At 43.7% G+C, this 23,309-nt stretch overlaps 1 protein-coding gene across 1 annotated transcript; it reads left to right on the top strand.

Annotated features, from left to right (window-relative positions):
- The first annotated feature begins 2,489 nt into the window (after positions 1 to 2,489).
- SDF2L1 (stromal cell derived factor 2 like 1) lies at positions 2,490 to 16,816 on the top strand. The gene is made up of 3 exons (XM_077461637.1): positions 2,490 to 2,724; positions 7,286 to 7,482; positions 13,629 to 16,816. The coding sequence occupies exons 1-3, from the start codon at positions 2,556 to 2,558 to the stop codon at positions 13,911 to 13,913; spliced, it is 651 nt and encodes a 216-aa protein (XP_077317763.1). The 5' UTR covers positions 2,490 to 2,555; the 3' UTR covers positions 13,914 to 16,816.
- Positions 16,817 to 23,309: the final 6,493 nt, after the last annotated feature.

Genomic DNA, 23,309 nt, shown 5'->3' with positions numbered 1-23,309 from the left:
TAAATCTAAGAGGTAGATCTTAAATGAGGGGAAGCTCTGCTGATTTTTTTGTCCAATCAAGCTAAAATGCTGTTTTTTATTTTCCTTGCATGTCCCCCTCGGATCTACAGCGACTTCACTTCCAAGTGCACTTGCAGTGCAAAGTGGATTTGCCTTTAGTAAATAACCCCCATAATCTGTTTACTTTGCAAGGGAATTTGGCCTTAGCTTGGTGAATGAAGTGTGGCTCTGCTGACTTTCATCATCCAGTCATGTGCAGGCAAAAAAAATTTTTTCTTGCACGTGATTGGGTATTATTTGCAAAGTGAAATTTCACCACATTCACTAAGCTAAGTGAAACATTCTGGGCAAAATGAACAGACTACTTGCCATGACTATCTTAGGTGTTGGATTCGGGGTAAAATGAATAAAGGAGGATTACATATCCCTGGTAACAGGAACACACCTACACACTGACTACAAAGCCTTGTTGCATATTAAAGCCTGGTTGGGTGCACTGTAAAAAAGGAAAGGGGTGACATATGCCACATACTGGCCCTGTTAGGTGCCAAGCTAAAGCCTGTGACTATTGCATCATGAACCCCTAAGGCATTATTCACATGGGCAAGAAATGCCCTCCTGCAGCAAATATACTGCAGACATTTGGGACCGAGATCCTAGGTGTTCTAATCAGTGGCTGTGGCTCAACCTGTAACTGAATGACAAGTTGACAGGAGCTGCAATTCTACGCCGCTGTGAACAATATAAAATGTCCACCCCTGGAAGAAATCTATCTACGTCCAAGGGTAGACATGTGCCACTAACCACAGATATCCACTGTAAGTGCAGGTACATGCATATAGATGAATATAAAGCTTTTGTGAATGAATGGAAGAGGAAAGGGAGGGTGAATGACAGGATCTATTCACTCTACAAAACCTAGAGCTTTCAGTTGCAGCGCTGGAAAAACAACGCTGTGTGTAGTATCCAATTAAATGTACAGTAGCTAGGATTTGTACAGCAAATAGCAGCAATCTGGGCATAGGATAGTCAGCAATAGAGGTAACTTATTTGACTTGTGGTGGTTCCGTTTTAGTGCTGGGGTTCTGCTGAGAAGTGTCCCCCCCATCGGATAGTGTCCGCCCTGTACTGCGCAGGCGTGGCACTTGCGCAGTAAGGAGGACAAGAAAGTCTCCGAAGATGAAAGGCGCACTTAATAGTACCTTCTACCCTCAGTCCAGGTTCAAGCCCCCCATCCAAGTGGACATAGATGATGTAAAACAGCACTTTGTAAAAGGGCACGGCCTCGATGCGCACGGCAAATTTTTATTCTAGCTCTATGTCCACATGGATGGTGGGGATTGAACCTGGACTGAGGGCAGAAGGTACTATTAAGTGCACAGGCGCCGTTCATCTTTGGATACTTTCGGCGTCTCCATTGTCCTCCGTACTATGTGAGCGCAGTACAGGACGGACACTATCCGACGGGGGACAGTATTCGACAAGACACCGGGTCACTATCGCACCACATTCCTGTTCAAATCACATGTGATTCTTCAGCAGTGCGATGAGCCGTTATTCGGTATGGTCCCTTTTTTCTGGCTGCACCAGAATCAGATCACATGGGTGTAAACACTAATGCGATCCGATCCTGAACCAAAAGAAGCACTCGCACCTTTGCCAGGGCATGCGGTAGCCCATTGCTTAGTTAATATTAATGGGATTCGTTGTGTCATGCCTCAAAGCACAACAAATCGCACAGATCTGAATGGGAACCAAAGCACTGCACATGTAGGCAGGTTAGGAGTTTTGCCTTCACTGGCTGCATGCTTGTTCTGGCTCTGTGCCTTATAGTCCATAGCTATTAATTTCTACAGATGGCTGTGCAGTCCAGTGCTTTCTGGTAATTAAAGGGCTTGCTTTTTTTTTTTTATGTAAGTTCCATATGAATGCCATGTGCAGGAAATCCAACGCCATGAACCTGTAGATGGTGTTCCCAATGCCCTCCTATTTCTATGCCCATCCCATTATACCCCGATGACTGCTCTGTACACTGATATGCAGTAAGCACCACTTATCCGTGGTCTGGGGGAGGACAATGCAATCCCATGTCTGATCCCACTATTGTAGCACACGTATCCTCCCCTAGGGTGTACATCAATCATCACGCCTCCATATCCCCCACTACTCCAGCCATGGTGATCCCCCTCCAGCCTGAACACTCATCTCTCCGGCACTGACCGGGTTAATACTAGCGCGTCCGCTCTATACAAGTGACAGGTCGGCCGCGACTCCTTCAGCGCTCATTGGATGGCTCAGACTGAATGAATTATACCGTGGACCAATCTCTTCCTCCCTCGTGTCTACAAGACGAACATATAAACTTTACAAAGCGGAAGAGCGTATCTACCAATCAGCGCATTCCTCCTTCTCCCGTCCTTCATTGTAGTACCGCCTTCTAGTGGGCGGGGCGAGGCCGATCTGCCCGCCCTCCTTCTGCTGGCGGCAGGCGATTGGCTATGTAGGCAGTGTTGTGGGAATTTACAGGGAAGCCGAAGTGACTTGCCGGGGAAGAGATGCTGTCAGCGGGGATAAGGCTGCTGCTGCTCGGTGTGTGCTGCCTCTGGTGCCCGGCACAGGGGAGCGAAGAGGAGGCGGAGTATGTGACGTGCGGATCGGTGGTGAAGCTGCTGAATACTCGGCACAACGTGCGGCTCCATTCCCACGATGTCAAATACGGCTCAGGTGAGGGATACCGGCGCTGTGTATGGGGGGGATTGCACTCTGGGCGATCAGCAGCTGCCTTCGTTTTCCAGTGTTCTGAGAGAGCATAGGAGGCTGTGCAGTGACTTCTAATGGCAGCAAATGGTATGCTGGAGGTGGGCATACACTGACCATACACAGTACAATCTGATCGCCGTCCACGGTACAATAATCTGTGTGATCGCCGTCCACGGGACAATCTTACTGTACAATTGTCTAGAGGAGCACTGTACACACTACAATCTGTCCATACAGTCAACTTTACATTTCCTGCACCTGACCAAATATCTGCGGATCTAAATTGTCCAATCAGTTTGTATCAAATCAGCAGGCCTCTCCACTACATATTTGTTGGTAGATTGTACAATCAAATTGTAATGTTTTGGGACGATCAGATCTACTATCAGCTTTGTAGTGTTAGAGCCTACCTGATTTGAGCCTAATTGAATGTATTATTATCACACAGGATTTTTATAGCTCCAGCAGTGTTTGCAGTGCTATACGAAATAAAGACCAGTGCCCTTGCAATACAAGAGGGTTAGGAGGATTGGCAACTGTCAGCGGCCACATGCTTGGCTTTGATGTGTTCTCACTTCCTGTATCTCACTTCCTATTTTATTGTGTGCATAATGTCACTTTTGTCCCTTTATTACTGAGTATGATAAAGAAATCCTGAGCAGTAAAGCCTGAAGTTTTTTTACCTTCATACATTCTATGCATGAAGGGAATAAACCCCTTCAGTGTGCAGCTCCCCCCCTCAGTCCCCTAATACTTACCTAAAACCGATCCAGTGATGTGCACGAGGCTCTCCACGGTCCCTCCCTCCTGATTGGCTGAGATGCAGCAGCCATTGGCTCCTGCTGCTGTCAATCACAGCCAGCGATGCAGGGGGTAGGGTTGAGCTGTGTCTTATTGATGCAGAGAGCAACCCATCAAATCCCTGTAATGGAAGTGATATTCCGTCATGGCCATCTTGGTTCACCCCGCACTCAGCCACAGTAAGCCTACAGTCTGACGTCGCCAAGCAGACATCTTTTTACACTCATTGAAGTCTTGCGTTTCACACTTCTTTTTTACCGCTAAACGAAACTTATGTCATGAGATACAGGATTTAGAAGTCCTTGACTGTTTTTTGATGTTAAATTTTAAAAGCAGTGGTAAGCCTGCTGATCTCACCCATTTGCTTATCTGACACACTGCTACTTTTAACATCAGAAGCGAAAAAAAGGGAAAAAAACTGCGCTACGGAATACAAATGGTATTGAACGGAAGCTGCAATTCAAAATGTACACCAAGAATACACCAAACAGAAATAGAAAAAAGAAAGAACTGCGCTAACCACGAATACCCAAATGTGAGTAGGGTATGTATATGTGCCAGACCCACGATATGGGTCATAGTATCTTAATGTCTCCAAGACCACCTCCAAAATATAATGCAAACCATATACAAATAAGTGCAATTTAAATGCAAAAACAAACCATAAATACGTGTCAAGAGTGTGAGTTCCCCAAACACAATATGAGTAAATCAAACTCAGTGCATATACCTCTAAAAATAAAAAGTTAAAAAATAGAATAGAATATGAAGAAAAATATTTGCAATTTTTTTACATAAATGAAATATCAAGAAAAAAGATTATATTTAGAGACACCCTATATAATGTCCATATAGTCATATGTCAAAAAATAATAAAATGTCCATATAGTAAACAAACACCAGTGAAGTAAAGCTTCAAGTGGAGTGCAGCAGTGAAGGACGAACTTCAAACAGCTGAGTTATAAGTACACAAAATAAAATCTTCTCCAAAGATGTACTGTGCTTTTCCCAACACCAAATGAGTGAATTGGCTTCTTACCAGATCCAAGCGACCCCCCGTTACAGAGGGTCACCACAGGCGACAATAGTCAAAGGGTATCCGGATAGCGATTCCTCCTCAAGCGATCCTGAATCTTTCACGCGGTAGGGTTATGGCTGTTATTCCACATATCACTCCCAACTCAGCAAATGCATGTAGTCATAGGACACGCCCCCTGCCACACACCACACTCACGGGCCGCCGCTCTGTCTTTAAGATCTATCTGACCTGTCACCACATGTGGTGACAGGTCAGATAGATCTTAAAGACAGAGCGGCGGCCCGTGAGTGTGGTGTGTGGCAGGGGGCGTGTCCTATGACTACATGCATTTGCTGAGTTGGGAGTGATATGTGGAATAACAGCCATAACCCTACCGCGTGAAAGATTCAGGATCGCTTGAGGAGGAATCGCTATCCGGATACCCTTTGACTATTGTCGCCTGTGGTGACCCTCTGTAACGGGGGGTCGCTTGGATCTGGTAAGAAGCCAATTCACTCATTTGGTGTTGGGAAAAGCACAGTACATCTTTGGAGAAGATTTTATTTTGTGTACTTATAACTCAGCTGTTTGAAGTTCGTCCTTCACTGCTGCACTCCACTTGAAGCTTTACTTCACTGGTGTTTGTTTACTATATGGACATTTTATTATTTTTTGACATATGACTATATGGACATTATATAGGGTGTCTCTAAATATAATCTTTTTTCTTGATATTTCATTTATGTAAAAAAATTGCAAATATTTTTCTTCATATTCTATTCTATTTTTTAACTTTTTATTTTTAGAGGTATATGCACTGAGTTTGATTTACTCATATTGTGTTTGGGGAACTCACACTCTTGACACGTATTTATGGTTTGTTTTTGCATTTAAATTGCACTTATTTGTATATGGTTTGCATTATATTTTGGAGGTGGTCTTGGAGACATTAAGATACTAAGACCCATATCGTGGGTCTGGCACATATACATACCCTACTCACATTTGGGTATTCGTGGTTAGCGCAGTTCTTTCTTTTTTCTACTTTTAACATCAAAACAGTGTCGCAAACTTCTAAATCCTGTATTTCACGTCTATAAGCTCAAAGCTCAGCTTAGTGGTAAAAAATAAGTGTGAAATGCAAGACTTCAGTGGGTGTAAAAAGATGTCCGCTTGGCGACTTCAGACTGTAGGCATATTGCAGCCAAATGCGGGGTGTACCAAGATGGCTGTGACGGAACGTCACTTCTATTACAAAATCTGATGGAGCACCGACTCCGGAACGAGCGTGCACAAGTGTGCCCACAGCAAGGGGGAGGGGCCCAGAGGGCCGGCAAGGGACCCGAGAAGAGGAGGATCCGGGCTGCTCTGTCCAAATCACTGCACAGAGCAGGTAAGTATATAACGTGTGTGTGTGTGTGTGTGTGTGTGTGTGTGTGTGTGTGTGGTTTTTTTTTTTTTTTACATTTACAGTCACTTTAAAGGACCAGCATGTTTTGGCGCATGGAAGGAAACCCAAAGGAAGGACATGCAAACTCCATTAAGTTCTGGCTGAGATTCTAAATTTTTTAAATTGTTACAAGGCATGCCATGCCGTGAATTATAACTGTCAGTTACTTGTGCTCTCAACTGAACTGTCAAGCCATCAAATGATCGGTGTGTGCTAATTGATCCCATATGCAGGTCCGTGACCACTGAAAATTAAACTGAGGCTAAGATGGATGGTGGATTTCTCAAATGTAAAGGTTAGGCAGCACAGAGGCTAAGTATTTAGCACTTCTGTCTAACAGTAATGAAAACCCAACCAGGACACTACCTTCCTGGAGTTTGCATGTTCTCACTGTGTCTGTGTGGGTTAACTTTGGGTTCTCAGGTTTCCTCCAACACTCCAAAGACATGCAGGTAGGTTAACTGTTTCCTGTCTAAATTGGCTCTATTATGTATGAATGTGAGTTGGGTACCTTGGTACATTGGCACCTCAAAATAACTCAACACAAAGCCAATAATGTGTAAACCACTGGCAACAAAAGTGAGTACACCCCTAAGTGAAAATATACAAATCGGGCCTAATTGGACCCCCCCCCCGGTGTCGCGTGACTCATTCATTTTACAAGGTCTCGGGAGTGAATGGCGAGCAGGTGTGTTAAATGTGGTGTTATCGCTCTCACTCTCTCTGGTCACTGGAAGTTCAACATGGCACCTCATTGCAAAGAACTCTTTGAGGATCTGAAAAAAAAGGAATGTTGCTCTACATAAAGATGGCCCCTAGGCTATAAGAAGATTGCAAAGACCCGGAGCTGCAGCACGGTGGCCAAGACCATACAGCGGTTTAACAGAACAGGTTCCACTCAGAACAGGCCTCGCCATGGTCGAACAAATAAGTTGAGTGCACTTGCTGATTGTCACCCCCCATCCGTATGGGTATTTAGTGGACATGATGTGGTCGGATGTCAATGGGTGTCGGCGGACATCTGTTGCTCCATAGAAAGCAATGGCTGATTCAATCAGGTTCTCCTAAAAAATAAATAAAAAAAAAACAAAAAAAAACAGGGGAATCCGATCAGTGTGAAAGGGGGTCTAACTGTTTTGGGAAACCAGTAAATCAATGAATTTAGTTTCACTTACAAATTAAATTTTTAATTTTTTTTTTTTTTTTTTTTTAAACCAAGCAGAATAATGCCACTGATGTTGTTTTTCCCTTTTTAGGAAGTGGCCAACAATCTGTCACCGGTGTGGAATCGTCAGATGATGCTAACAGCTACTGGAGGATAAGGGGAAAGGTGAATGATGACTGCCCCCGTGGAGAGCCAATAAAGTGTGGCCAAACCATTCGACTTACCCATGTGAATACGGGCAAGAACTTACACTCGCACCATTTCTCATCCCCTCTCTCAAACAACCAGGTAAAGCCTCATACACACGGTCGGACTTGTACAAACTTTTCCGTGGACTTTTGTACAAAGGGCGTGGTCCACAAGTTTGTATTGCATACACACGGTCGGACTTTTTGACAACAAACACGAACGTGGTGACGTCACAACGTACGGACGCCACATCAAAAGAGGACGTTCAATGACTCCAGCGCCACCTTTGGTCAACTTCTGTATTGTAGTCTGATCGTTTGCATAAGTTCTGAGCATGCATGTTTGTACCTTGTACAAAAGTCCGATGCTTTTGCGTACACACGGTCGGACTTTGCTCCATCGGACTTTTGTTGCCAGAAAGTTTGTCCGTTCGCACAGCCAACAAAAGTCCGATGAAAACAGAAAAAGTTTGTCCGATGGAGCGTACACACAGTCGGATGTTGCTCCAAAACTGCTAATTTGCATGTTTGTTGTCAAAAAGTCCGACCGTGTGTACGGGCCTTAAGATTAAATCGGGAGACACGTGAACTGTTGCAACTAGAAGCGTAGGCATAATTCCCAGAAGCTGCATATGTGTCCACAAGTACATTCTCAGCACAGTAACTAAGAATGTCATGGGCAGCTCATGATGCATACTTGTGAGTGGGAGCTTTTTTTACCTTTTTTATATAAAAAAATAAAAAAATGAAACCAGTGATGTTTAGTTACAACCAAAAGAAAACTCTATTTCTGTGAATTCTTTATATATTACAATCGCGCAATTGCCAGTTAAAGTAACGCAGTGCCGAATAGCAAAAAATGCTCTGGCTATGAAGGGGTAAAATCTTCTGAAACTCAAGAGTTTAAAGAGGAAGTAAAGGCTGGAAAAAACAAAAAACAAAACAAAAAAAACACCCTGTAAGGCAAAGGTATAATGAGCTAGAATGAATAGCATACTAGCTCATTATGAATAACTTTACCTGAGAACGAAGCCCCCAAAGCGGTCCTCCGTCTTCATGTCCGCTGCTGCCATGGATCCTGGAGTGACTTCCGGGTCTCGCTGCTCCGGCGCTGTGATTTGCCGGAGCAGCGATGATGTCACTCCTGCGCATGCGCGTGGGAGCCGACACTTGCGGCATATCGCCGCGGCCTGCCCAGTGCACCTGCGCGCCGTAGACAGCGGTGGCTGTCTTCGGGTAAATATCTCCTAAACTGTATATTTCTTGGACCTACAGGTAAGCCTTAATTTATTCTAGGCTTACCTGTAGGTCAAAGTTGGTTGTAAAGGGTTTACAACCACTTTAAGCTGTGACATTAGCCATGCCTGTCTCTTTATGATTTCCCATCACAACAGCATCTGATCAGCAGAGCAAGAGATGTGTAATTTCGCTTTCTTAAAAACCTTTGTTTTTTGATAAAGGGTGCCCTTTCCTCTTTACTGCACATTTAGTGCTAGGATTAAAAGAGAAGTATGGGATTTTTTTTTATTTTTTTTATTTTTAGATTAATATTTGCTTATGTGGATGGCGCATCAGACCAATGCTGCAGCTGTCCCCCTCCGTCTCTGCACTTAGAACCGAGCAACCGAACGTCGCCAATGGCTCAGTTTTCACATCCCCAAAAGGAGAGCTGCTAACTGTCAGTGTCTTTCCTCTCTGCTCTGCTTCTCCACGCTCATTGGAGTGCTGAGCTGTGGAGGGGCAGGGAGCGGCCATCTCAGCAGCTCACTGATACTGCCATCAATCAAGGCAGCTGGCGGATCCAGACTTGGAAGTTGGGATGACGAGCTGCCTCGAATGATTGCAGTGACCTCAGCAGAGAGCAGACTTCAGACCACTTGCACTCCTGTGACCCAGAGGAGAAGCCCAGACTAAAAGCTCAGGCCGGACTTCTCCTTTAATACTGACTAGCATCCACTTTGGGGTAGTAAAGCCCAGACACAAAATAAACATCACTCTATATAGCCACTATTTTAAAACAGTCCTTGTATTTATGGCCTGGTGCTGGTTAACCAATCTGGGGAAATGCAATCAGTCATACTGGATACCCTTTTTTACATTTTTATTATACAAGTTATGCCAAGTTTATGTAAAAGGAAATGCAGAGCAATAGCATCTCAGGTTTATAATATGTATATTGAAAATGGACAACTTTACCACCAGTTACAGATAGTAGTAGTCTCAGAGCATATCAGATTAAATCTGGCATCTAGATCATTTTGGCTGTTTTGCTAGAACCGTATGTCTGTATGGGAATGTATGTAGAATTTCTTAAGGCCCCTTTCACACTGTCGCTGTACAGGCGCTACAGCATTAAAAATGGCGCCTGTATTGCACCTCTCCTGTCTCTCCAGTGTGAAAGCCACACTGGGGCGGTGCGCTTGCAGGACGATAAACTCCTGCAAGCAGCATCTTTGGAGCGCGGTATACACAGCTCACAAACCACTCGTGCCCATTGAAATGAATGGGCACTGCTGCTGAAACGCCACTGAAGTGGTGCTTTGCGGGTAGTTTTAACCCTGGCTGCTAGCAGAGGTTAAAACTGCCCCGCTAGTGGCTTAAAAACCCCCACAAAAACAACGGTAAAGCTCGGCTAAAAATATCGGTGCTTTACCGTTGACGCCCCAGTGTGAAAGGGGCCTTAGTCTGTGGGTTCATACCTGCTTATCCAACTGCCCTTTAATATGTATGGCCATTACAACTCCTTGTGACAGTTTGATTGTGATAGGTATACAAAACGGGTGCTGTGATTTGTTTTCACCAAGAGCAGAGGGTGCATCACCACCTTGCTCCTAATGCAATCCCTAAAGGCATAGTCACATTAGTGATCCTGAGTTGTCACCGGTGACGTTGCTACAATGAAAACACTTAAATTGCTTGAATGTGTTTTGGCCCTCTGTCGGCTTGAGCAAAGCGGTGCTCCCTCACTGCTATGAATGCAGAATGAAAGGAAAAGGGGGTGGGGGGGTTGACCGCTTTAAGCCCCCCCCCTTCCCTCATGGAATTGCGGCAGTGGGGTTTTCAAGTATTCCCCTTGGTTCAAAAAAATGCGGGAAAGCCTCCCATTGGCTCTTGACCTCTGGAAAGGTAGGGTACCAATGTATTGAGGCAGTTTAAGGGGATCTGTGAGAAGAATTTAGATAAAAAGGGGGTTCCGTGCCTCAGAGGTCCAGTTGCCTCAGTAGCAGCAAGCTGTGGTGTTCCCTCCCTAAGTCACGGCTAATGTATTATGTGGCTAGTGTCACCTTTTTAAGAGGGATAGTTTATTTTGAGAAAAAGTTAATGAGATAATACTTATTTTTATTTTTTTATGATGTGTTATATGTTTGAAAGTGGGGAGATTCCCCTATTACTTGATTGTACAGCTTGAGTCGTAGTGGCCGAGCTGTTTTATGTGTTTTAACCACTTCAGCCCTGGAAGATTTGGCTGCTCAATGACCAGAGCATTTTTTTTTGCTATACGACACTGCATCGCTTTAACTGACCATTGCTCGGTCGTGCCCAAACAAAATTGACATCTATCTCCAACCCCCCCCCCACAAATAGCTTTCTTTTGGTGGTATTTGATCTTCTCTGCGGTTTTAATTTTTTGTGCTATAAACAAAAAAAAGCACCAATTTTTGAATAAAACACAATATTTTGTACTTTTTTGCTATATTAAATATCCCCAATTTTTTTTTCTCAGTTTAGGCCGATATGTATTCTCCTACGTATTTTTGGGAATAATAACAATAAACGTATATTGATTGGTTTGCGCAAAATTTATAGTGTCTACAAAATGGGGGATAGATTTATGGAATTTTGTAGTAGTATTATTAGAATTTTATTTTTATTTTCTATCGTGACTGCAACATTACGGCAGACACATTGGTCACTTTTGTCACATTTTTGGGACGATTGACAATTTATACATCAATCGGTGCTATAAAAAATGCACTGATTACTGTATAAATGTCATTGGCAGGGAAGGGGTTAACACTAAGGGAGATCAGGGGTTTAACTGTTCCCTGACTGTGTGTTTTAACTGTAGGGGGAGTGGACTGACTAGAGGGGATGACAAATCGTGGTTCCTAGATATTAGGAACTCACGATTTCTGGCTTGTGTGTGTGTGTGTGTGTGTGTGTGTGTGCGCACGCACACACGTCCCTGTTCTGCCTCTTGTGCCCGCGATCACTCGTGGTCATCGGCCACCCCACAGTGCAGTGGGCGCGTGCCTGCTATCCTGCTTAAAGGAGCCGAAGCACAGCTACGACGGCTCGTGGGAACGTGCCGACCTGCCGCAGTATAATGGCAGCGGCTGGTCGGCAAGTGGTTAAATTATAAACTTTACCTATTTATTAAAGCCAATAATAATGGCTGCAGCCAAATATTTTATCCAAAACAAGGTTATTTATGTTTTATTGTATTTTAGGTACTGCTGACTGCTATCCCATGTTAGTTGCCAGCACAAGAGTGACATGTCGCTCATCCAGCCAGAAAGGTAGTAACGCGTGCAAACAGAAAAAGTTTCACCATCCTGCCTCATTTGCACATTCTTGCTAGTGGCAGGATCAAAAGGGTGAACTGGTCCTATATAGTAAAACCTAAGAGTACTCTACTCTGGAACTTCTAAGCAGCTGACTGACAGAACAGAGGAGAAGAACATATTTCCACTATGGATGGAGTAAGAAAGTGATCTTTTCCCCCCTTTTTTATTTTTTTATAGACCTGGTTTATAGCCAGAGCCGCTGATAAGGCAGTACACCTGATCCTGTTGTGTTGGGTCCAGGCCTCATACGCTAAACAGTGGGTCCCGGGCAGCTTTATTGCTCATTTCTGCCTAAATGAATAAATGGATTTTACTAGGCCACACACTCTTACTTGCTTACCGGGACTTAAATTACATTTCCCTGCTGCCCATCATGTCAACAGAGGGACCCAGGAGGTGGGAGCAGAATAGGGACTTTTTTTTAATATTCAGGGCATAGGCAAATAGTCTTTTATGTTGCACTTCGGGGTTGGGGGGAGCCCCATCAGAAAGGTTGGATGGGACCCCATAATTTCTAACAGCAGCCCTGCTTACAGCTACCTGGTTATTGTAAAGAATGGCATTCAAGAATCAGTGGATATGATGCAGGTTCACCTTGACAAGGTAAAGATATTATAATAACAGGCTTTGCTGATAAGGCAACAAAATTCTGTAACTCAGCAATTATAATATTTTATGCCTTACTGATTGGTGAACTGAAATCTGATTGGATAGTCTGGGTTACATCAGTTTGCACTGCCATGAAGCTTATATCAAAGAAAAACAAAAAATGCAGTACATTTCTGCAATGCATGCCTGTTTAATTGCATTTTGTCCATTTGAAGACCCTGCAAGTACAGAAAAATACCCGTTTATGTTTCAGAAGTACTCTGCTCCTGTTGTAGGTTGACGACACACAGCATTTTGGCAGACTCAGGGATATCGGCCCTTTTGGGTATTTTGCTAAACTCAAAAATAAGAACTCAGAGGTCTTGAAATAACATAGTACGTGTACAGAGGGCACAGGACAGCGCTGAATTTCTGACAGTCGGCAGGCATTTTTTCTTTTTGTGCTTCTTAAGCAGATAGAACAATGGTAGATTTAAAGGGTATTTAAAGCTTTTTGTGGCTCCTGGCGCCTCCTTTTCTCGAGTGCCCTGTTGGAGAGCTGTTCTCTCTCGGGGCATTCGTGTGGGCACGTGTTCTGCTTCCATTGGCACAGACAGCAGGTCTTGGCCCTGCCCCCTGGCTCCCATGTCATTGGATTTGATTGACAGCAGCGCAACTATTGGCTCCCGCTGCTGTCAATCAATCTATCCAATCAGGACCTGAGGCACTGGCTGGAGCTTGTGTCCTCGTCCCTGTTGCTGGAAAGACCGGGTTCAGGTAACTAAAGGGTGGGGGGGGGGGGGGGTTCTGTGGGGCAGCTGCATCACAGGAGGTTTTTCACCTTAAGACATAGAATGCATTAAGGTGAAAACCTTGAGGGTTTACAACTGCAAATAAGAGAAGTTAATTTTCATTTTTTTTTTTCATTTAAATACAGTATGTACTTGTTAATCGGAGGTTTTCAATAATTTCTAGCAAACATTGACTGAGAAGAGCTGAATGTATGAGCAACTTCAAAAATATTTTTTGGTGTTCTAATATTGGAATAGCTTTGTGGTGTGTTTGTACTTATAATTTCTTTTATTTACAGGAGGTAAGTGCCTTTGGAGAGAATGGGGAAGGAGACGACTTGGACACTTGGACAGTGCAGTGTGGTGACAGTGTTTGGGAACGTGAGGACTCAGTGCGTTTCAAGCATGTTGGAACCAGCGCGTATTTAACCGTTACAGGCGAACAGTACAGTCATCCAATCAGAGGACAGAGAGAAGTGCATGGCATGACAAATGCCAATGCTCACAACTACTGGAAAGTGATGGAAGGTGTGTTCATCAAACCAAGCCTCCCTCCAGGGGCAGCCAGGCATGATGAACTATGAAATAAATTGAAGCGTTGGTTGAAAACCATAATGATAAATGCTGACTTGAAGGTTTTCTCCTCCACTGGTTGTCTTATTACAGACAAGTGGGACTGGACTATTTTGTTACATTTTCCAATAATTGGAACACTGTACATGCAAACTATGTGCACACCAAGAAATATTGTGTTCTATGTATATTAAAAACAAAACAAACAAAAAAACCTCTTTATTAGATAACCTATGGTAAGATAAATATGGATGCTGCTCCTTTTAAAAATACTAGCATCTTGGCTGGTAATTGGCATTGACTACTCCAACTTTTGCATCCCTGACCATGAACTGGTAGGAAACCAGTTTTCTTTATCTGTTTACAGCCACTGACTGTTGGAAGAGACAGCCAGGTAGCTGTCATTTTTAAAAGGTCAGCAATGGGAGCCTTTATATTTGTCTCAGCACAGGTTTTCTTTTAAATCTGAACTCCAGGTTTGATAATTGCATAATTAAATTGATCTAGCTTGAACCAAGTAAATATGCATTTCTCATACCAGAGGGTCTGCTGCGGAACCTGGAAATCGGAGTGATATTTGCCGCTACTATAATGATCGCTGTTGAGCAGCTGTCCTGCACACTGACCACGGGGTCACTCAGCACTACAACCATTCCTTGAACGCTGTTTTTTTTTATTTTTTTTATTAATAGAAGGTATTCTGTGAATAGTTGCAGTGCCAAGCCAGCCATGCCCTGTGGTAAGTGTGCAGTGAGGCAGTCGCTCAGCATAGGACCCAGAAGATCACAGGGATTGTTGTAGTAGCGCAGACTACCACAGTGATTTCCAGCTTCCAAGGCGGTCCCTCTGGGATGAAATATGCCATTAAGATCATTCTTGGAGTTCAGCTTTAAAGGCTAGGATCACACAAGCAGATTTTAGGGCACATCACATGCACAAGAAAAGTCTATGGTGTGTTGCAGATGAATGAATGACACTGGCACGCCACTATCTTTTTATTTTTTATTTTAATTTTTTTTAAAGATGTAAAAATACAGTGAACGGGTAATGGATGGTTATTTTTTTTCAATGTAGAACATCTCTAAAATATCCTTTTATCATCAGTGCTGCCTTTAGTCATTCAAAATTGTGATTATCACCTTTCTGTGTTAATGAGAAAGATGTGCTTTAGAAGCTGTAAAAAAAGCACCCGTGTAAACAAAGCCATTTTATATACTTTGTCCAGATCAGAAATCAAGTTCTTATTCTTCACCACCCTTTATAGGGGTAAAAAAAAAAAAACCCTGTTTAAAATGAAATGACATCCAGCTAAATACACAACTGAATATAAATGGTATAGTATGAAATATTGTGTGCTTACTATTTTACCTGCCAAAGGATCTGTCATGTGTTCAGCTGCTTTTTGTAAAGTACATACCTCTACTGCACTGTACAGCTAGGAAGATCTCTTTGCTACTTTTCTAGATCATCTCCTTGTGTATAAGGCAAGCATTGTAATGCTAATTTATTGCCCAGCGAGCAAGCTACAGGTAGAGAGGTGACATGCAGCTGCAATGCCAAACCACTAGATGAGCGTGTCAACTGCCAGGGTTGCAGAAGAATGTCACAAGCACACAGTGAATCTCGAATACGAGTCCAAAGCTTTATTCCTTGATCACATTGTTACAGCAAAAGCAAAGTTTTTGAGCCTTGCAGGACCCCTTCATCAGGCATGTGACACATGCCTGATGAAGGGGTCATGCGAGGCTCTGAAACATTGCTCTTGCTGTAACAATGTGATCAATGAATAAAGCTTTGGACTCATATTCGAGATTCACTGTGTGCTTGTGCTGTTCTTCCGCCTTAACTATCTTCGGTTCCAGTGGATGATTGCTACAGCCCCTGCTTAAGTACGCCTATTTTTCCAGGAACGTGTGCATTGGTAACTACCAGGGTCGGGTAAAACACAAGACCAGTAAGTGGTACAACAACATTACAAATCCTTTTGCAGGCAAAATGGTAAACTAAACTGTATTTGGCTAGCTGCCTTAAGTACAAAAAAACTTTTTTTTTTTGTGTTTTTATAAATGCTTGGGGTTATACACTGGTTTAAAGTATATGAAGGATGCATAAAATAATATATGGCTATTCGTTGAGAGGGAACATTCCCACACCGATGTGATGAACAATTGTACATGAATAATAATTTACAACAGCGGAGAAAAGAAATGGTGTGGCTGTGCTTTCAGCATCCAGTATGTATATATGATAACGTTGTTTTCCAGCTACATTTTATGTAGTGGAAACTTACTAGAAAAGCAGTTTCCCCAACAGCTTGTAGCTGGAAATTTTAAAGTGGACTTGTCATAAAAGCAAGATGTAGGCTGTCCATTGTTAACGGCTCTTTCTGAAAATGCTAATTACCTGGCATTATTGTTGATGCTTAGTCATCACCACAGTACAAGCATAGACATATGGATTTCTGACTTTCCCCTGACAACCATTTGCTTGTTCTGGGTGTGTGACTCAGAAGTAACTAATCTACCCACATAGACAACTGGGATTGTCACAAGAAGGTCATCAATGGCAGCCTCCATGTTTCTTTAATGATATGCACACTTGTTTTCCTGGTACTGTCTTTGGGGCAGAATTTGGTGAAGGGTGCACAGTGCCCCATCAAAAAATGACCTGTTAAAGGGATTTCCCTGACTTATTGAAAAGCTGGAGACACAGTCTGATAAAGCCAAACAACTTATGCAGCCGTCACTTGTGACACTTTATCCCCGCAGAGAATGCTTTAGATCACAGAAGGTATTTGGTATTGCACAAAATGATTTTTCGGTGTGTTGGAAATCCTTTTTTTGAGAGCCTGAAGTTGATGGTTTTTGTTTTCTATGGATAAAAAGGGAATTAAACTTTCATGAAGCTTGGGTTACATGCATCTGTGGACTGCATTCTACAACTTTTCAAAAAAGTTTTTTTTTTTTTTTTTTTTTTAAATAGCCAAAAAATAAAAACGTCTGTAAACGAAATGTGGCTGAATGCGAGTTACCACGTTAAGAAGCGTTTGGTGCTTGAAATGCCTCTAAACTCAGCTTCTGAACCCATTTTTTTGCTTTCCAAAAAAAAGCCTGTAAACTCAACTGCCTAGAAACTACTATAAATGACCCGCCCCAGTGTACCGCCCCTTTCACACTGGGGCAGTTTTGAGGCTCTACAGCGCTAAAAGTAGCTCCTGAAAAAACCGGCCCCTTTCACTCCAGTGTGAAAGCCAGAGGGCTTTCACACTGGGGCGGAGTGCTAACAGGATGGTGAAAAAAGTCCTGCTAGCCGCATCTTTGGAGCGGTGTATTCACCGATCCTACCCATTGAAATCAATGGGCCAGTGTGGCTATACCGCCGGCAAAGCTTTACTCCCGACGCCCGCACCGCCCCAGTGTGAAAGGGGCCTACATGTACTGATAAGATAACATAGAGGACAGTCCAGGAACAGTTGAAAAAAAAAATGCCCAACTGCTCCTAGACGTCCGTTTAGTAGCAGAAGTGTACATTAGGCCTAAAAGTGCAAAAGTGATTAAAACCTTCTCCCTGGTCCACCATCCATCAAGAAACCTGGGCTTCAAGAATACAATGGGATACCTAGGGAGATTCTGAGTAAAGCAAATAACCCAAAGGGTATATCATAAATGGTGACCTAAGCAGAATAAGTGCTATAGGTAGTCATAAATAGGTCACATAAGCTTACTCAGATGGTGTCAGAACTGCTTTTCAAAATATACGTAGCTTTCTCGAATAGTTTTGCGCCAATAAATGCTCTTCTTCTGGAGCTAGATCAATACTTATTAGAACAATGTCCATGCTTTCAAGGAGGCAGAACACCCTAATGGACACAAACCCAGATGGAGCAGCAGGACAATACATAAAATAGACCCAGATCAAGGTCTATAAACGTACAACTGTACATGAGGCAAATGTCTCTACATCAAAGGCTAAAGGCAAAAAATGCCACGGTCATCAACTGATCTAAACTGAATGTAAAATACATGGGAGCCAAGTAAAGCTACAGTAGTATTTCAAAATAGATGCCAGAACCAGAATATAGTATTATTCACAAGAAATCACAGGGCCAAACACACACAAGGCTCTTAGAAGAGGTAAAAATATAGGTTCTCATTGTGTTCTGGAACATCAAGGGGGGTGTATATTGTGCAGTTTCTTAATGATACGTGACTCAATGTAGGACATTACGCATCTCTGGGTGCCCAAACAGTAATGAGTTACCATGTACATGGTAAAACAAAGCGGTCTTTTTAACACACATGCCCTGTATGTAATAAAGTTAGGTCCAAGACTTTTTTTTACCTGTATAGCGTATTCAGTGTTGTCAAATCTGGTTTACCTCAAGATTGAAAAAAAAAAAAATGGGCTAAAACTCTGGAGCCAGTTATTGTAGACTAATGCATAATAATAATCAATTTTTGTGGCGGGAGCCCTGTGTGCAGCCTAAAACTGCTATTCCTCCTCTCCTGACCTGAAGTGCTGTCTCCTTCAGCAAGGCAATCTCCTAATGTAAGAACTTGGTCTACTCCACCCTCTTTCTCAAACATCTTTAACTTGAGGACATTTCTAAACACATATAACTGCATGCAAGGATTTGTCGATGGTGCTATTCACACTGTTTTACCTGTGTTTAAGAGCGGTCAGTTATCTTCTTTTAGAGATAATAGAACTCTATGATTCCAGGATCCAATTAAACACTAAAAGCATCTAAACCAGTCGTGATCAACTATGTTGATATGGGAGTGCAGCCCACAACATCACAAAAGTGATGATCCGCTTGCTCAGCGGGGATAGCTCCGTTTATCCCCGCTGAGCCGGCGGATAACAGGGCGGTCCCTGCACACTGTGCAGGGACTGCCCTGTCAGCTCTCCGCTCTCCTCTATGGGGGATCGGATGAGCACGGACCGTCTGTCCATGTTCATCCGATCCGCTCTGCAGATGGATAGAAAAATAGGATTTTCCTCCGTCTGCAGGATCGGACAATTGAGGAGGCGGACGATAGCGGGTGTCTGTGGATGTTCATCCGCAGACACCCGCTATCCCATAGGAATGCATGTATGTCCGTATTTCATCCGCAAACAGATGGATGAAATACGGACATAATGTCCGCATGTGTGAAAGGGGCCTTAAAGTCAGTGCATATTCTGCGTTGGAGACAGCAGACACACAACATGAATTAGGCTGGGTTTACACATATGTGGTTTGCAATCTGGAGTGTCTCTGTTCACCGGTTCAGGTGCAAATTTTTATCTAAATTTGCACCTGACTCAGACCCAAAAACGCACAAGACCCTTTTCAAAACCACACCGCAGCTGCCCCGCACATGTGTGAACGGGCTTTATTGAAAGCCAGTCACATTCATATGTTATGCAAACTCAGCCTAAGTGAGACTATGGGCATGATACAACACATGGTCAGACACTGCAGATATGTTATTAGAGATGTCAGCGACCATAGGAATAATACACAAGATGGTCAGAGACTGCAGATATATGGTAATATGGGAGCTTTCAGAGACTGCAGACAGGATACAAGAAATGTCAGAGACTGCAGATATATGGTAATATGGGAGCTTTCAGAGACTGCAAACAGGATACAAGAAATGTCAGAGACTGCAGATATGATATTAGAGACGGCAAAGACTATGGGAATAATACACAAGATGGTCAGAGACTGCAGAGAGGATGCAAGAAATGTCAGAGACTGCAGATATGATATTAGAGATGTCAGAGACTATGGGAATAATACACAAGATGGTCAGAGACTGCAGACAGGATGCAAGAAATGTCAGAGAATATGTATATTTTTCAAGAGGTTGTCAGAGACTGTGAACATGCTATAATATTATTATAATAGTTGTTAGAGACTGAGGACTTGCTGCAAGAGACAGTCATAGGCTGGAGACACATTGCATGAGACTGCTAAAAATCACTGCTGTAAAAATGAAACACAGATTAGTGTCTGCAGGGGTTCAGAGGGCCACACAAAAAGTGCCAAAGGGCTGCAGGCTGGGCACCAGGGATCTTAATACAGGGAAATGTAATGTGGAGTGCATAAATGTTATGCTTCACAGATCACTTCTGCATTTAGTAAAGCAAAACATAGGAGTGCTGGTGTGAATGAAGTCCTTTTTAAAGCATAATTAAACTCATCAATTTAACAGTTTCCCAAAACAGTTACCGTACATTCAAGGCATGCCATGAACAGAAACTGTCACAGTTGCTTGTGCTTTCAACTGAACTGTTTTCGTTTGCAAATCACACCTTTGAATAATCATTTGCAACCATTAAACCCCTTTAGGGTTTTTTCAGGGTTTTTTTTCAGGTGTTTTAACGCTAAAAATAGCACTTGAAACCTGCCTCCCATTAATTTGAAAGGGTGCTTTCACACTGGGGCGATTCGCTTGTATGGCGGTAGACCTGCAAGCAGCATCTTTGGGGCGTGTTTGGAGCACTGTAAAAAGCTCTCCAAAAACGCCCCTGCCCATTGAAATGAATGGGCAGCGCTTCCAAAGCACCTTAAAAGCAATTCTAAAGCGCTGCATAACTGGTCGCCTGAAAAGCGTAGCTGAAGCACCGTAATAACGACCAGCACTTTAGCCGCTGTTTTAGCAGCGATTCGATGTGAAAAGTGTCTAAGTATGGCTGCAGCAATGGCCGATTTTCGTGTGTCCTTGAATTTGAGTGATTAGGCATGTTGGAAATTTTTTGAAAAACAAACAAATTTAGAATCAATGATGGGAGAATCGTGAAAGAAATATAATCGAAGAAGAAATGTGCATGAGCTGTGACCTGGAAAGAAAATAAGATTCCCAGCCACAAATTTTATTTTCCATAACAACATTAGGTGAAATTAAAGGCTTAGTTGATCAAATTTCTAAATCAATGATGGCACCATCGGATAAGGGCCGGTTCACACTGCAGGCGCGGCGAGGCGTCTCCGACTTGCCTCGCCGCGACCTGCGGCGACCTCAGCGGCGACTTGCAGAGGACTTCTGTATAGAAGTCAATGCAAGTCGCCCCCGAAGTCGCCCAGAAGTAGTACAGGAACCTTTTTTCTGAGTCGGAGCGACTCGAGTCGCTCCTCTCAGAACGGTTCCATTGTACAGAACGGGGGCAACTTGCGAGGCGAGGCGAGTCGTGTCGCCTCGCATCGCCCGCTGTGTGAACCGGCCCTTACAAAACACACAACATTTTTGATCAACAAATTGTTTGGAATTCGACCCATGCATGGCCTGCATTAGGTTGGATGGTTTTCTCAAGGCCAGTATTGGAAGTTGTTGGAATATTTCTTTAATATTCTCATCCTCCTGTTATGATGGGTCACAGCTCTTTGATTATATTTCTTATCCCTTCTGGGGTTTTTTTTTCAGATTTTCTTCATCTACCTTTTGCCCATATCCGTGGCATAACTAGAACCTTCAGGTCCCGGTGCAAGAAACCATGAAGGGTCCCCCTGAACCCCAGCCGTGGCCCTTCCCTCAGAGTCCGGTGGTGGAACTCCAGGGCCCGGTCACAGGTATGACCTTTGTGAGCCCTGTAGTTCCGCCACTGGTATCAGTCGTTTTTTATTATTTTTTAAAAAATTTTTAGGAGCCCCCTTGGGGGACTTTGGTGAGATATCAGAGATGATATCTATGATGTTCCACCTTTGAGACAAAGAGGAAGACTGAGGAAGCAGCCCCCAATCTCCTCTGCAGCCTCAGCTACATACAATGAATGGACAGTAATAGCTCTGTAAAGAGCTTTCTATCCATTCATAAACTGAAACATAGTAAACACAGTTTAGTATACGCCACAGTTATGAATGGACAAAGTCAGTGATCGGTACAGATCACTGATTCTCAATTCAAAAAAAGGGGGGGGGGCTGGTAAATTGCACATTTACCGGCCCATTTCCCACTCTCCACCCTGGCAAATTCGCCAACAGCACCCAGCAGGAGAGGAGATGGGGGAACCTGTCAGAACCAAGGAGGGGGTCTGGGAAAGAGCACACGGGGCTGGAGAGTACACCTAGCTAGTACCACTGTACCCAATGTAATGTATGTGGATCGTTCTCTTTTCATACTGTTTTGTATACCTCATCGGCCTACTGTTTTGTACATGCATGACAATTTACAATAAATCTACTTTTATATACTCATGATATGTTTTTTGGCTAACCATACCTCATTTAAAGTCCCAGGGCGAATCCTTTGTATACATGTACTGCTGTACCCACCCCCATCTTCAGTGACCCCACGCTGGTACTGCTGTACCCCCCCCCCCCCTCCAGCCACCCCACACTGGTACTGCTAGACCAGTGGTTCTCAACCGGGGTTCCGCGGAACCCTAGGGCTCCGCGGGAGGTCCCCAGGGGTTCCACAGCAATCTGACTGTCAGTTGCAGGCAGCTGACAGGAGGATCGCAGACACAGGCAGAGATAGGCAGGGAAGCGGCTAGCATCCTATTGGAGAAGATATGAAACGAGCTCTGAAGCCAGCAGAAGAAAGCAAGTACTGAAGTGTGCCCTGTTGTGTCCCCCCACAATGTGCCCAATAGTCTGTCCCCTACCCTATGTAATGTGCCATGTCCCCTGTCCCATGTAATGTTCTGTCATGTGCTCTGCCCCATGTAATGTCCCCTGTCCCATGTAATGTCCTGTACTGTGCTCTGCCCCATGTAATGTCCCCTGTCGCATGTAATGTCCTGTCATGTGCTCTGCCTCATGTAATGTCCCCTGTCCCATGTAATGTCCTGTCATGTGCTCTGCCCAATGTAATGTCCCCTGTCCCTTGTCATGTCCCCTGTCCAATGTAATATCCCCTGTCATGTGCCCTGTCCCATGTAATGTCCCATGTAATGAGCCCTGTCCCATATAATGTGTCCTGTCATGTGCTCTGCCCCATGTAATATGCCCTGTCATGTGCTCTGCCCCATGTAATGTCCCCATGTCCCATGTAATGTCCCTGTCCCATGCTCTGCCCCATGTAATGTCCTCTGAATGGATCAGCTCTGCAGGAAAAGAAAGCACAAGTTTCACATTAAATAGGTACATTTTAATATTTATTCTTTTATTTAATGCTATTTCTACAAATAATTTTTGTTATCAACAGCTCACTGATAATACCAATGTTCTGTGAGCTGTAGATATGAACATTTCAGGGGTTCCTCATGATCTCAAACTTTTTGCTAGGGGTTCATCCAAGGTAAAAAGGTTGAGAAACACTGTGCTAGACCCCTGTCTGTCCTCCAACCTTCCCACGCTGGTACTTCTGTACCCCCCCCTGGTGTACACCCCCCAAATGGCTGGGGATTCAGATTTCCTCTGTGTGTTCTGCCTCCTCCTCCATCCTGGCACCCTAGGGTGGCTGACACCAGTCCTGCCA

Source organism: Lithobates pipiens, unplaced genomic scaffold, assembly GCF_037356315.1.
Source record: "Lithobates pipiens isolate NorthernLeopardFrog02 unplaced genomic scaffold, aLitPip1_a1.2 Scaffold_3, whole genome shotgun sequence".
NCBI lineage: Eukaryota > Metazoa > Chordata > Amphibia > Anura > Ranidae > Lithobates > Lithobates pipiens.
This window is presented reverse-complemented; position numbering and strand designations above follow the sequence as displayed.

Excerpts from the sequence above, each read along its gene's own strand:
- SDF2L1 (XM_077461637.1), top strand. The coding sequence starts at position 2,556 with ATGCTGTCAGCGGGGATAAGGCTGCTGCTGCTCGGTGTGTGCTGCCTC. Across the intron at positions 2,725-7,285 it reads CGATGTCAAATACGGCTCAG|GAAGTGGCCAACAATCTGTC; the intron begins GTGAGGGATACC and ends TTCCCTTTTTAG. Across the intron at positions 7,483-13,628 it reads CCCCTCTCTCAAACAACCAG|GAGGTAAGTGCCTTTGGAGA; the intron begins GTAAAGCCTCAT and ends TTTTATTTACAG.